Source organism: Peromyscus maniculatus, chromosome 13 (genome assembly GCF_049852395.1).
Source record: "Peromyscus maniculatus bairdii isolate BWxNUB_F1_BW_parent chromosome 13, HU_Pman_BW_mat_3.1, whole genome shotgun sequence".
Classification (NCBI taxonomy): domain Eukaryota; kingdom Metazoa; phylum Chordata; class Mammalia; order Rodentia; family Cricetidae; genus Peromyscus; species Peromyscus maniculatus.
In genome coordinates, this window is record NC_134864.1 from 55,363,265 (window position 1) to 55,376,730 (window position 13,466).

Consider the following 13,466-nt stretch of genomic DNA (forward strand, 5'->3'; position numbering starts at 1 on the left):
ATACAACCATCCAGAGGACCCACCTTACTTAAAACTGATGTTCAATTTATCAAGCTTCTGCTTTGTACTTAAAATTTTCAACTTTTGCTGTGTGGCAGTGGTGGCGCACGCCTTCAATCCCAGCACTTGGGAGGCAGAGCCAGGTGGCTCTGTGAGTTCGAGGCTAGCCTGGGCTACAGAGTGAGTTCCAGGACAGGCACCAAAACTACATAGAGAAACCCTGTCTCGAAAAAAAAAAAATTTTTTTTTCAACTTTTGAGCCAGGTGTTGGTGGCACACGCCTTTAATCCCAGCACTCTGGAGGCAGATGCAAATGGAGCTGTGTGAGTTCTAGGTCAGCCTGGTCTACGAAGCGAGTTCTAGGACAGCCAGAGCTGTTACACAGAGAAACCCTGTCTCGGGAGGGGGAAAAAATTCCAACCTTTAATAAATAGACTTGCAATGATGCAGTGATACGCAGGGATTTGTACGGTCTTCATGGTCTTTGTAGAACTCACATCCAAAAACAGAGATTTGCTTGGAATTAAAAGGGAATTGAAAAGAAAAGCATACACAAAGAACCACAGGTAACTAAGGAATGCTGAGTGGGAGGGATGGTCTCCCCCAGGGAAGAGCTCACCTATTTGCTGTCCAGCACCGGACGGCCATCCCTAAAAACACACAAGTAACAGCATACAGACTAAGCAGGTTATATTTTTGAAAAAGAAATATGTGTGTGTGTGTGTGTGTGTGTGTGTGTGTGTGTGTGTGTGTGTGTATGTCATGTAACAACAATTAATGAAAGAAGCCAGGAATTTGAAAAAGAGCGAGGAAGAATCTGAAGGGAAGTCTGAAGGGAGGAAAGGGAAGGGGCAAACGACATTATCATCTCAATAAAAGAGATCATAAAAAATAAATTAAAACTCACCCCCCTCCCCCCTCCCGCCAAACAAAAAGTGCTTCGACGACGGCACCATGTCAGCATCAGTTAGGAGGGAAGAAAAGCTTCTTCCGTAGTGTGAAGATGGGCTGAGGCATCTGCTTCCCCATGTTCTTCCTGTCGTCTTTATTGCTCACATCGTAGTTCACCCCAGTCAGGATGCTGAGAATATCGTCGCCTCTGAAAAACACAAGGTGTCGGTGGATCAGGGGTCGTGGCCTCTGCCTCTCAGAGCATCAGGCGTCTGACCTCGTGACTCACGGAGTCAAGACCTACCACGGCTGTCCTGGCCACTCAGTTTCCTCAGAGCACACCGAATCGCCTTTTACTTGGGATCTCTGCTGATTACAAGGAATCGCGCATCCCTAGCAGAACTGACCTCCTTCCCTGTGAAAGTGTGTGTTCCCCGCCGTGTCCCACGGACCCCCGGACCGTCGTTCGGGCCCCACAAATGCCAAAACGTCCCCTAATGACCTCTGCCTAGATCAGCACGGTGCCTAGAGAATCGTCCACAGGTTTCTACCAAAATGTGGGCAAGTGAAAGTCAAATGCTCCCTGCCGCCCTCTCCACCCCCCTCTGTCACCAAATATCTCAGCAAACTTGTGGGTAACCTCTTCATTTCTCTGTGCAGCTGGCAGATCCTTCAGGACCCATGGTCCGTGCTACAAATGAAACCACTACACTGACGTTATGGTCTACTCGCCACATACCGTGGGGAAATTCTCACCCTTCATACACCGGAAACAAGACACACATCTAAAAGAATCCCATAGCAGGGTCCCGCACTGCTCAGCTCTCAGCTGGGTGTGCAGGTGGGGGACCCGAAACTTGGAGCCCTGATTTAACTGAAGATGGACGGATGACTTAGCGATATTGTCCCACACTTGTGGCTTAAAAGCGGGTCAAATTAGTGGAAAGACAGGGTCCCCTGCTCGTCGCTACTTCCCACAGTTTGCTAAGCAGAGTGAAGGTTGGATAGCTATTGTAGGATTTCTTTCCTAATTTTTAAAAATTATATTTACCTGTGTGTGTGTGTGAGAGAGAGAGAGAGAGAGAGACAGAGAGAGAGACAGAGACAGAGAGAGACAGAGACAGAGACAGAGAGAGACAGAGACAGAGAGATGGCATACAGGTGGTGGTTATAGGACAACTTGAAGGAGTTAGTTCATCCACCACGTAGGTCCTGGGGATCGAACTCAAATCATCAGACTTGGCAGCAAGTGCTTTTACCCCCCACTAAGTCATCTTTTACCCACAGACCTAGACTAGGACTTCTGACAAAGTTGAAACGTGTTCAAGTGGATTACTTCCGTCTTGGAAGACTCCCCAAAGGAGTTGGGTTGTCATGTTGCTGCTCAAAGACAGAGAGCTGGACTGAGTGGTATGAGCGTCCTCTGCAGCTCTGTGGTGCCCTGGTTGCTGAATAAAGGAAACTCCTCAGTAGATATAATAGTTTTTCCCCTTCTATGAACTAAAGAGAGTAATATGTACCGTCTCTCCCACTTTGCAACCGACCTGGAAAACACAGCTCCGTGAGTTACATTCAGAGATGAAACACTCCCCATGGGTGGGTGCTTGTCTGCTTGGTACATAGTCTCTCAACCATCAACACCTCCCAATGGGCTCTGACTACGGCAGTGAGGAAGGTCGCAGAACACCGAGAAGGACCCAGTAGGCAAGACTCACCGGGGACATCTTTGCCTCAGGCTCTGGCACAGGGACTGGATGTACCAGGTTCCACGCGTGGGATCTCGGTAGGAAACACAGTTTTTCACAGTAGCCATCCCCAGCAGAAAGTCGGCCTCATCTGGAATATAGCTCTTTTGAGATAAGGAGTCTACGTCTAAATCACTGTCCTTCTCCTCTGAGTCAGTCTCGATAGGCACAGCTCTCTGGTAACTGTCCCCTTGGCAAGCCTGGATAAAAAAGATTTTGGGTTTTCCAGCCAGGGAAGGGCACTTTGAACCAGTGAAGTAGGAGGTCAGTTCATAGATGGGTGCTTCCTTCCCGTCCGTGCCATAGATGATGCCTTTGTCTCCGTGGGAGAGGATGCAGCAGATGAAGCAGTCTCTGTCCTTGTGGTCCTTGCTTTGGTAGGATCTTAGAACCTCACGGATTTCATTTGCCGTGGAGTCTTGGTAAGACACGGTCTCAAAATGAAGCTCCTTAAAGGTCTCGGTCAAAGCCTCTGGAAGGGAAAAGGGGAGACCATGTATGACAGCAGATCCCAGCACACAGCCCAAGACGGAGAAAACTGGCAGGCAGGAGTCGGAACTGGACCCTGTGGGCGTCTGGCACTGGGCACAGAAGCAGGTTTGCTGGGTTCTGCGTCACGAGGATTCATGTCTACCGCCGTTCTTTTCGACAGTTTGGCTACAGAGACAGAGCGCGCTCTTTCCAAAAGCCCCCTTCCCGTGCACTGACACCCCAGCATCCAGATTCGCTGTGACGAAATTCACTGACACTGTGATGCCCGGCTACTGTATGTATTTGGCTTTTCCCCCTAACCCTCCCTCTTCTCTCTCAAGTTCTAAGATGCCGTGAGCTCTTCCAGTCTGGAGACTGAAAGTCGGGTGCCACCACCGCCCAGCTTACAAGCGGCTTTTTAAAGTTTTTTCTCTCTACAATGTGGTAGTTTCATTTCCATTGCTGTGTTTTTTTTTCCTTGTTTGCCTTTCCTTTCTGTGATATTGACTAACTGGTCAGCTAAAACGTGGACAGAAAGCTTTTCATCTAGGAGTGTGGTTGTTCACGGAGGGACTTTGCAGCCGGCTGCTTGGATGGGGGGGGGGAGGGGACTGCCCTTTTTACTGGGCAATCACCAGATCTCATTATCTATAGATGACAACCCATATCTACAGTGTCCTGGGGACAACTTGGGTTAGAAATCTGACTTGCTGCATCTGGAACATTAAATGTTCTTTACTCTCTCTTTTCAATTTTTCTTTTTTTCTTTTTACTTTCTCTCTCTTTCTCTCTCTCAACTTTCTCTTTTCTCTTTTTTCCCCTTTGCTGGGCCTGGTACCCCAATCCAGAACCTCTCTGGCTAGTCTTCTGAGTGTGCCCTCTCTGCTCTGTGTGAGGGTGGAGTCGAAGGTCTCTAGGAGGCGGATGCAGGGTGCACTGTGTCCTCTGTAAGTGTTCAACGAATCCTCCACTTGTGGCTCGCTGCCTCACCCAGACCCCGCACTTCCCGGTCCTGAACTCTTCCAGGATTCTATGGCGTGAACAAGTTTGCTTTCGCTGTGCTGTCCGCTACAATCGCTACAATCACCATACTTCCCTCTGCTGTTTCAGACACTCTATCTCTCTTTCACGTCCAACAGTGCCTTCCAACCTTTGATCAGCTTTGGGTTTGTGGAAAGTTTGAAATTCCTTTAGAATGTGGGAGGTGGATAAGAAAAAAAATGAAAGAGAGAGAGAGAGAGAGAGAGAGAGAGAGAGAGAGAGAGAGAAAGGAAGGAAGGAAGGAAGGAAGGAAGGAAGGAAGGAAGGAAGGAAGGAAGGAAGGAAGGAAGGAAGGAAGGAAAAGACTACAAAGTAGTTCCCAAGGCACTGTGGCTTTTAACTTCCCAGCGCTGGGATGAGAGGCATGTGCTAATGTGTTTACTTCCAAGTATGGTCTTAATAGAAAAGAAACAGTAAATGAATAAAAGTGGAAGTGCTGAAACTTACTTTCAATACCCAGTGTATGCTGACCTTTGGCCTTAAATTTAGAAGCTTTTAAATATCTTAGAACAAGTTTGCCTAGATTAGCAAATCACATGGAGACAGGGACTATTACATATCCTGATGAGTATGGTCAGTCTACATTAACTCTCCAAACTTTATGCAGTTTAAGAAATAAGTCATTAACTGAAATTGTGGCTCAGAAGTTCAAACGGCTGGTTTGCATGACTTCTGTTAATATTTTTAGTTATGGTCATTTTTATAATATTTTTAAAAATAAATCTTTTTATTTTTTTTTAATTTCATATGCATTGGTGTTTTGCCTGCATGTATGTCTGTGAGGGCGTCGGATCACCTGGAGCTGGAGTTACAGACAATCCTGAGCTGCCATGTGGGTGCTGGGAATTGAACCCGAGTCCTCTGAAATAGCAGCCAGTGCTCTTAATCACTGAGCCATCTCTCCAGCCCCCATTTTTTATGTTCTTCTATTATGAATGATTGTTTCATTTAACTTGGAAGTTCTCGACATTGACACAAACAGGCTGCTCCAAAGCATTTCCGGCTAGCTCAGGCTTTTGTCAGGCACTCACAACGCCTGCGGCAGCAGACTAGCTTTTGTGAGCAGAATCCCCGCAGTGATTCTGATACCACAGCCACGTGTTTTGGACTCATTCATCCTACAAAAACACTTTCAGGGCTGGAGAGATGGCTCGGAGGTTAAGAGCACCGGCTGCTCTTCCAGAGGTCCTGAGTTCAATTCCCAGCACCCACATGATGGCTCACAACCATCTGAAATGAGATCTGGCACCCTCCTCTTTTGTGTTCATAATAAATAAATAAATAAATAAATAAATAAATAAATAAATAAATAAATCTTTAAAAAAAAAAAAAAAAAAACACTTTTCATTTAGCTGAGTCCGAAGCAAAGCTCAGGGCTGGGGAGAAGGCCAGAGGGCCAAGAGCGCTTGCTGCCCTAGCAGAGGTCGGGAGTTCAGTTCCCAGCTCCTGCTCCAGGGGGATCTGATGTCCTTTCCTGGGCTCCAGGGGCATCCACACACACATAGAGACAGACACACATAAATAAAAAATGAAATAAAACTTAAAAATGTTTAAGTTCACCGATGCTCTCCATTATAAACCTTTTAGTAAGAGCTGTCATTTTATCATGATGTATATACTACTTTGATTTTAAAACCTAATTAAAAAAAAAAAAGCAGAACAGATAGGTAAGAACGTTCTTTACCTCCACAAGGAAATAGTACTACAGTGAATTTTAAAATGCTTGATACATTTTCTTGAACCATGACTCTTATTTTCTCAAATCATGGGGCCCTTTAGGGATAACCATTCTCTCTCCTTTTTTATTAAAAAAAAAAAAAAAAAAAAAACCCACGGGAATAAACACTACTTGTGCCCCCCTTTGGATCCGACCGTACCTCTGTCATAGTTGGTTCCTTTCCTGTCCTTTATGGTGTGGAGTTTGGGAACGTCCTCCCGCGCCTTGCTGAAGTCGTTATTGTTGAAGATCACACAGTAACCCCGAGGTTTGCTCTTCATTTGGTAAATCCTGTCTGATACCTGGAAAACAAAAGCCGGTCAACAAAAGCTCGGACACCAGCAGGTGACATTGCCCAGGAAGAGGCTGGACCGCCGCCACCCGACTCCACGGGGAAACGCCGCTTCCTTCCACGGCTCCAGCCAGATTTGGGGCCGGTTCGCGGAAAGGCTACTTTGCGCCCCTCCGCTTGCACAGCGTCTCATGAGCTGCCCAGTAAGGGGGCCTGGGCCTGCTAAGTACCCTGCTGCTAAGTACCCTGCTACCATCGCTGCTAAGTACCCTGCACGTCCTATACATCACTGCTGCGGTCGAGACTTATTAACATAGAGCGTGTGTCGGCATCCAAAAGAGCTTCCGGCCCGATAACATCCGGGCCATCTGGGACTAGAGTTTTGTGACTCAAGGGTGATCTCTTGGGATGTCCCTCCGTGCCCTTGGAAATCTTTCTGTGGTCTATTCAGTTCATCTGCCTTTCTTGGCTAACAGCTGAGGGCCTCGCCCTTCACACGTGGCAGAGTGCAGTCTTTCTTAAAGCTGATGCCTTAAGCCGGGGCAAAGGAACTCCAGGAGATGGAGAGCAGGGAGCTGGTCCCGTTGTGCTTATGGGATCCCGACAGGAAAAATCAGAGGGGCCCTGCATTCTTGTTATTCTCTTAGGGCTGTTTCAGGCTGAGATCTCAGTATTTAGTTGGAAGCCCACACTGTCTCCTAAAGTTCAAAAAAGGACCCTAGGCTAGAGACAAAGGCCACTGTCTATGGCGTAAAACCTTAGGAATGTGGGCAACTTACCCAATCTCCTAATAGTTAACATTTTGTAACACACTTGAGTTCCTCTTCCTACTGTACAAATCCTTCACCTTTTAATGTTTTCTATGACATAAAGTATTAGGCACAAAGTATATTCAGTATTTGTTATTATCCTAAGGATTTCCTACTTATATTAAGTGGATTTATTCAGATATTGTAACACAAGCAATTACTAAGATATTAACATAATATCTTTGATGAGGACGGTGCTGTAGCACAATGTTGACTAATCCTTGATGTCCTGATCTGAGAATCGTCTCAGTAGCCCACCCTAGTGCATATTCCTTCTCAGAGTGTCCGGGGTCTCCCGGGCTTCCTGCCACGGGGAGGCTAATGGGCTGAACTGTATTCGGTGAATTAGTGAAGACTGTGAATAGAAGCTCTATCCAGGAAGGAAATCTTTCTACAGGCTTCGCTGAGACGAAAAACTAAGACTTGCTCAGATCCTGTCTGTCGCCCGACACAAAGGGCAGGCTAAAAGGGACGGCCTGCTGGAGCGGATCTTCCTGAAGCCCCGCCCCCTCCCCACGTGCACCCATTTTAGCTGACCCAGCTGCTAGAAGAGGAGGGCGGTCTCACCCTCTACCTCCCAACAATTCCTGTACCTTTTTGCCTTTGGCCTTATAATAAAAATTAGAGCCTGGTGTGGCGGCCCGTGCCTATAATCCCAGCCCTTGGGAAGTAAAGCCAGGGGAGTCAGGAGTTCAAGATCATCCTCAGCTCTATAATGAGTTCAAGGCCAATCTGAGCTATAGGAGACCCTGTCTCAGAATACAAACAAACGAACCGAACAGCAATAACAGTGACGAATGATTCGACACAAAGAAAACTGGACAGGCTCCACCTTTAACTGGTTCTTTTATAGGTTTTTCTTCCCCAGGGTTCTCGAGATTTCCGGAAGGCTCCACCCCTAATTGGCTTATCTGGCCTTATCTTTAAAGGAGCCAAGAAACACATGAACAGAAACTTCAATGCCAAGAGGGAGAGGGGAGGTGTACCTGCGGCTGGCTGTCTTGTTCTCCCAGGGAGTCGAACATTTCCGCCGACATTCTGAAGCAGCTCTCTCCTGCAAGCAACCAAGAAAAGGTCCCAGAATGAGAGGCTTGGTGGCCAAGGTTGTGTGGTAAAGAAATGTGTACCGCTTGGACCTTAAAAACATTTCGCATGTGTGTGCACATGTGCACATGTGTGCGTATATGTGATGTGTGTGTAGATCAAAGAGGACTTTGAGGAGTCGGTCCCTTCCTTCCCTTTACATGGGTTCCAGAGATCCAACTCACATAACCTGGCCTGCGTGGAGAACACTTTCACCTACTACGGCATTTCACTGGCCCCTAAGGTCGGTCTTTTTAAAACTAAACACTGACAGTGCCTTGAGCATATTTCAGACATGTAGATCTTATAGGAAGGGCTCTTGCTTCTGGAGACCAAGTACAAACTGTCTCATTTGTGGTCACTGATCACAGCAGACGGTCAGGCTGAGTCCCTGATTCAAACGCGCTGAAGAGCGGGGCTCCGGCAGGCGTGAACTGGAGGAACTGGCTTTGTGACTTGGACTCTTCTCTAAAGGAGGCTGGTCCTCGGGGTGGGAAAGATGGTTCAGCTGCTGAGAGCTCATCACCCACTGCAGAGGACCACGGGTTCCCAGCACCCACTTGGTGGCTCACAACCATCTGTAACTCCAGTTCCAGGGGATCTGATGCCCTCTTCTGACCTCTTCAGACTTCTGCACAAATATGCTGTGCATAAACTCCCTCAGCCACACGTTCTTACACATAAGTTTTAAGTGACTAAGGAGAGTGTATTATTACACAGCAAATGTAGCAACAGTGCTCACATAAGAAAGATGTTACCAGTGGCTGATATGTGAAATTAAGTTAATTATAAAATAAAAATATTTTAAAAAAGAAAGATGTTACCAGTATCAATGTTTTCAGAGTGGTGGTGGTACTGCTTTAAGTTTCTCTGAATTTAAAAATTGCCCCCAAGGGCTGGAGGGATAGACCAGCCATTAAAGGCTGAGCTCACAACCAAAAATTGCCCCCAAAGGAGCACATATAATTTTTATAATCAGAATATTTGATTAATAAAAAAATTTGGAGGGGGCTGGAGAGCCGGCTCAGTAGTTAAGAGTATTTGCTACTCTTGCAGAGGACGGAAATTCAGTTCCCAGCACCCACACAGTGCTCACAATCGTGTGTAAATACCAGTTTCAGGGGATCCGATGCCTCTTCTAGTTTTCATGGACAACTACATGCAGACACACATTTTATATTTATAGTTGAAAATAAATGAAATTTCAAAACAAACAAAACATTTGAAGGAGCCAGGCATGATGGCGCACACCTTTAAACCCAGCACTTGGGAGGCAGAGGCAGGTGAGTCTCTGATTTGGAGGCCAGCCTGGTCTACAGAGCAAATTCCAGGCTAGCCAGAGCTCCATAGGGCGGCCTTGTCTCAAATAAACAAGAAACTGAAGGAAACCTTCTGCTGGTCCCATCTAGCTTTCCTAGGTAAGAAAACAGAGGTCTGGACGAGCTCCCTTCCCAGATAAGACAGGGAACATGGCCGGAGCATCCCAGGCTGAGGCAGGCACACGATGGAGGAACTCAGGTACAGTGGGAGCCTGGACTTAACCGGCGATAGAGAAGGACTATGAACACTTGGCCAAGAGGGTTCTCACATAGCAGAGAACCTTGATCAAGAATGTTCTGGAAAAAAAACTCAGGCATGGTATGGCACCCGCCTTTGATCCTAACACTTGAGACAGAAGCAGACTGATTTCTGTGATTTCAAGGCCAGCCTGGTCTACATAGAGAGTTCCAAGACAGCCAAGGCTATGTAGAAAGATGCTGTCTCAAACAAAACAAAACAAGAATGTTCTGGGAAATCCTTTGAATCTAGCTACGCTTATCTCTAAGCAAAAGCAGACACAGCCAGAACAGAGTTAAGACCCTCCTATAAAATAACAGTGTGCTCATTTCTTTTGTTTGTTTGTTTTTGAAACAAGGTTTCTCTGTGCAGCTCTGGCACCTTTCCTGGATCTCACTCTGTAGCCCAGGCTGGCCTCCAACTCACAGAGATCCGCCTGCCTCTGCCTCCCGAGTGCTGGGATTAAAGGTGTGCACCACCACCGCCCGGCCTGTGTGCTCATTTCAAATATTCCCGTGGGGCTTTTGCAAATCCTTCTTATCTTTCAGAGAGCAGCTGAGGTGACAAGTGGCCACTGAACTTTCGTCTTGATATAGGACGTGGCAGAAGGCGGGGGGAAGAGGGCATGAGGAAACCCAGCGGCTCGGCATCTAAGAAACGTATCCGTAAGCATTACCGTCCGAAAAGGAGACCGGCAGCTCTGTCGCTTCCTCAAGGCTCATGCTTCTCCCTGAATTAAAAAAGGAGAACTTGGTCAGAAACAGCCGTGACTCTGAGGGCTTTGCCAAACTCGCAGCCATCGATCGGCTAGCTACCTCTGCCAGATAGTTCATAGTCCTCGATCCTCCCCAGCAGGCTCTTTTTGACCCGGAAACAGATCGATTTCAGGGCGTCCAAGTTGTCTTCCGACAGGATGAGCCTCTTCTCCATTTCCACGAAAATGTCAAGCAAGCTCTGGGGAGGAGAAAGCAGGGGACAGACAAGTGCACAGGCCCGAGGGTTAGGGTTTTGTTTCCTCAGTTCCACTCCTACCAAAGCAAGGGCCCAGCCTGAGATCCCAAGTAGACCGTCCCCCACCCCCCCAACCTCTGAGCACGTGCTGATCTCTCCGAGTTGACAGTAAGCAGGGAGGCCATTCTGTGTTTTCTAGACTAAAAGGATAAAAAAATGGAAAGAGAGAGAAGCCATGTCAGAGGTGCCAGTCCCCAGGCCTTGTTCTCAAACTGTATGTGGATGCCTTCATCGATGGCCCCGCCCAAGGAGTATGGAAGGGACAGCCCTGGGGACTGCATTATATCTGGCATTGCCCCTGGCATCTCATCCACCTCTAAACCTCAATTAACCTCACTATACAGAGACACATGCCCCCAATACACAGATCTCCCTCTCTCTCTCTCTCTCTCTCTCTCTCTCTCTCTCTCTCTCTCTCTCACACACACACACACACACACACACACACACACACTACATACTAAACAAGTGCACAGAGATACACTTGGACAAAGCATACATCAAAATTAGACCATACACCACACAGCACACACACACACACACACACACACACACACACACAGAGAGAGAGAGAGAGAGAGAGAGAGAGAGAGAGAGAGAGAGAGAACTATATATATATATATATATATATAGACTCAGACCAACAGAGAAACCACCCAGAGGCACACACCACACCCACAGGTACATATGCCAGACATATACATAAGAAACATGTACACAATATACCCAGCATGTAGACACCGACACATACATCACACAAGCTACTCATAAAGACACACACCACACACAGAGGTGGGAGGGACAAATAAACAGAGGTGAAATTTCAAGGGCAGCAGAAGTGAGGAAGGTGTGACCCCAGGCTACCTTTCCTCCCTGACCCTGCTATGTGGTGATACATTATTTGCATCTAGCAAATAAAGCTTGCCTGAAGATCAGAGGACAGAACTAGCCACAGAGTTAGCCACAGAGGCCTTCTCAAAGAAGGTTGAGACAGGAAGTGATATGGCTGGGCAGAGAAAGGAATATAGGGCGGGAGGGGACAGGAACTCCTTCAGGCTGAGGAGTTGGTGAGGTAAGAGGGGGTGGCTGTGGCTTGCTCTGCTTCTCTGATCTGTTCTGGGGGAGGCCCCACCTCTCTGCCCAGACCCTGCCCCTCAGAAAGTTCCTCCAAACATGGCTCCTCCCCAAGAGATGCTCAAGACCTCTCCCACGGGGTATTTAAACTGCACCCCAGAAAACAGACATGTGGTTTTCCGGTCTCTCATCTCTGACCCTGTCTCCGCTTTGGGGGAGGCCAGAGAATCACCCGGGAATGCTTTACACACTAAACCGGGGCTTTTTCTAATTCGGTCTGATTTGGTGTGATTTGGATTGCTGCGTCAGAGAGGCTTATTGGGGTGCAAAATGATCTTCCGTGATCTTTCAGCTTTCACCCTGATGTCAGGCTCCGGGTTTTTATTAAGACCAATTAGGATTCGCGCAACACTGCCAGGCCCCGTGGGGTGGCACTTCACACCTTGCCTTCCCTGGCTCCTGGCACGGCCCCGGGGCTAAGCAACAGCATTTTACAGTGTAGCGGCATCAAAGCCGTAACCACTACCCCGCCCAGCTGCTTTATTTTCCAGGGGTAAGAAGTGAGAACACAGGGACTAGGGTACAGCTCAGTTGGAACAGTGCTTGCCTATCATACAAAAAGCGCTGAATTCCGTCCTGGAGCCACAAAACCGGGGAGTGGTGGCACAAGCCAGTAATCCCAGCACCCAGGAGGGGAAGGCCGGAAGATCAGACGTTTGTCGTCCTTGGCTACATAGCAAATTTGTGTTCACCCTGGGCTCCATGATACCATGTCTCACACAAACAAACAAAAACAACCTTGGATACTGTTTGTTATTGGCAGAACAGGTCTCTCTGGCCTCAGGACCCCTGCCGCCGATGACCCATCTCGGGGACATACCAGGTCTTACCGTGTTATCATGCAGCTTATATTTGGGGATCTTTTCTTCCAAAAAAAACTTAATCTCTTTCAACTCGGATGTGACTACATCTTCCGAGAGCTTTAAGAGCATGACCCTGTGGTGGGAAATGGAGACACTTTAGAAACACGTTCTAGATCATTTCCCGTCACTACACAGAGTTACAGCAGGCCTCGCTCCCAGGGCCTCCTTAAAACAGCCAACTCTTCCTGACTGGTGAGCCTCGGCAGAAGGCTGGAGAGTGATGGATGACCGAGTCAAGCCAACCAGCCCACCCTGAGCCAAGTCCTACCACCTTTGCATTCCAAATAACTTTGGCTAAAAGAATCACACTGCTCCTAAGTCATTATAAAAACCAAGATCCAGGTGGGATGATGATTTGGGGGAATTATGTTCTCCACAATGCACGTCAGAGCTGATTCCCTTCTAAGACCTGATCAGTGTCCCAGCCATTTCCTTCAGGAAGAAGGCTGAACATTGGGTTCTAAAATACAAGGGACTCTGAACACATGCGCACGCACGCACGCACGCACGCACGCACGCACGCACGCACCTCCGCTCTCGCCAATACCAAGGTCCTGAAGCTCTCAACGCAACCAACTGCCCTGTGTTCTCCCCACCCTAGATTCCCATGTCCGCATGTCCACTGCCCCTGCAATCACATGTTGCCCAAGCGTCCTCAGGGCTCTTTTCTCTCACCGAACCTTCATTCGATTCCCACAAGAAAGATAACTCACATATCACAACAGGCTGTTCATAAACCACCCACGTCCCCTGACAGCCTGGACCATGCCCTTTTCGTTTCTATTAACATAAGATTTGTGAGGTGCAGTGTCTGAGGACAGAGGCCTCCTGACTACCCTTGTTATAACTCTG

At 47.7% G+C, this 13,466-nt stretch overlaps 1 protein-coding gene across 2 annotated transcripts in view; it reads right to left on the reverse strand.

Annotated features, from left to right (window-relative positions):
* Positions 1-705: 705 nt before the first annotated feature.
* Casp8 (caspase 8) overlaps positions 706-13,466 on the reverse strand; it is a 31,338-nt gene continuing 18,577 nt past the window's right edge. For both annotated transcript variants that reach the window (XM_006975044.4, XM_015993954.3), the window contains exons 4-10: positions 12,582-12,687; positions 10,422-10,560; positions 10,283-10,336; positions 7,953-8,020; positions 6,026-6,167; positions 2,607-3,108; positions 706-1,099 (exon numbers count right to left, since the gene is read on the reverse strand). In XM_006975044.4, the coding sequence (XP_006975106.1) occupies positions 964-1,099; positions 2,607-3,108; positions 6,026-6,167; positions 7,953-8,020; positions 10,283-10,336; positions 10,422-10,560; positions 12,582-12,687 (1,147 nt within the window). In that variant the 3' untranslated portion in view covers positions 706-963. The remainder of the gene's footprint in view (positions 1,100-2,606; positions 3,109-6,025; positions 6,168-7,952; positions 8,021-10,282; positions 10,337-10,421; positions 10,561-12,581; positions 12,688-13,466) is intronic.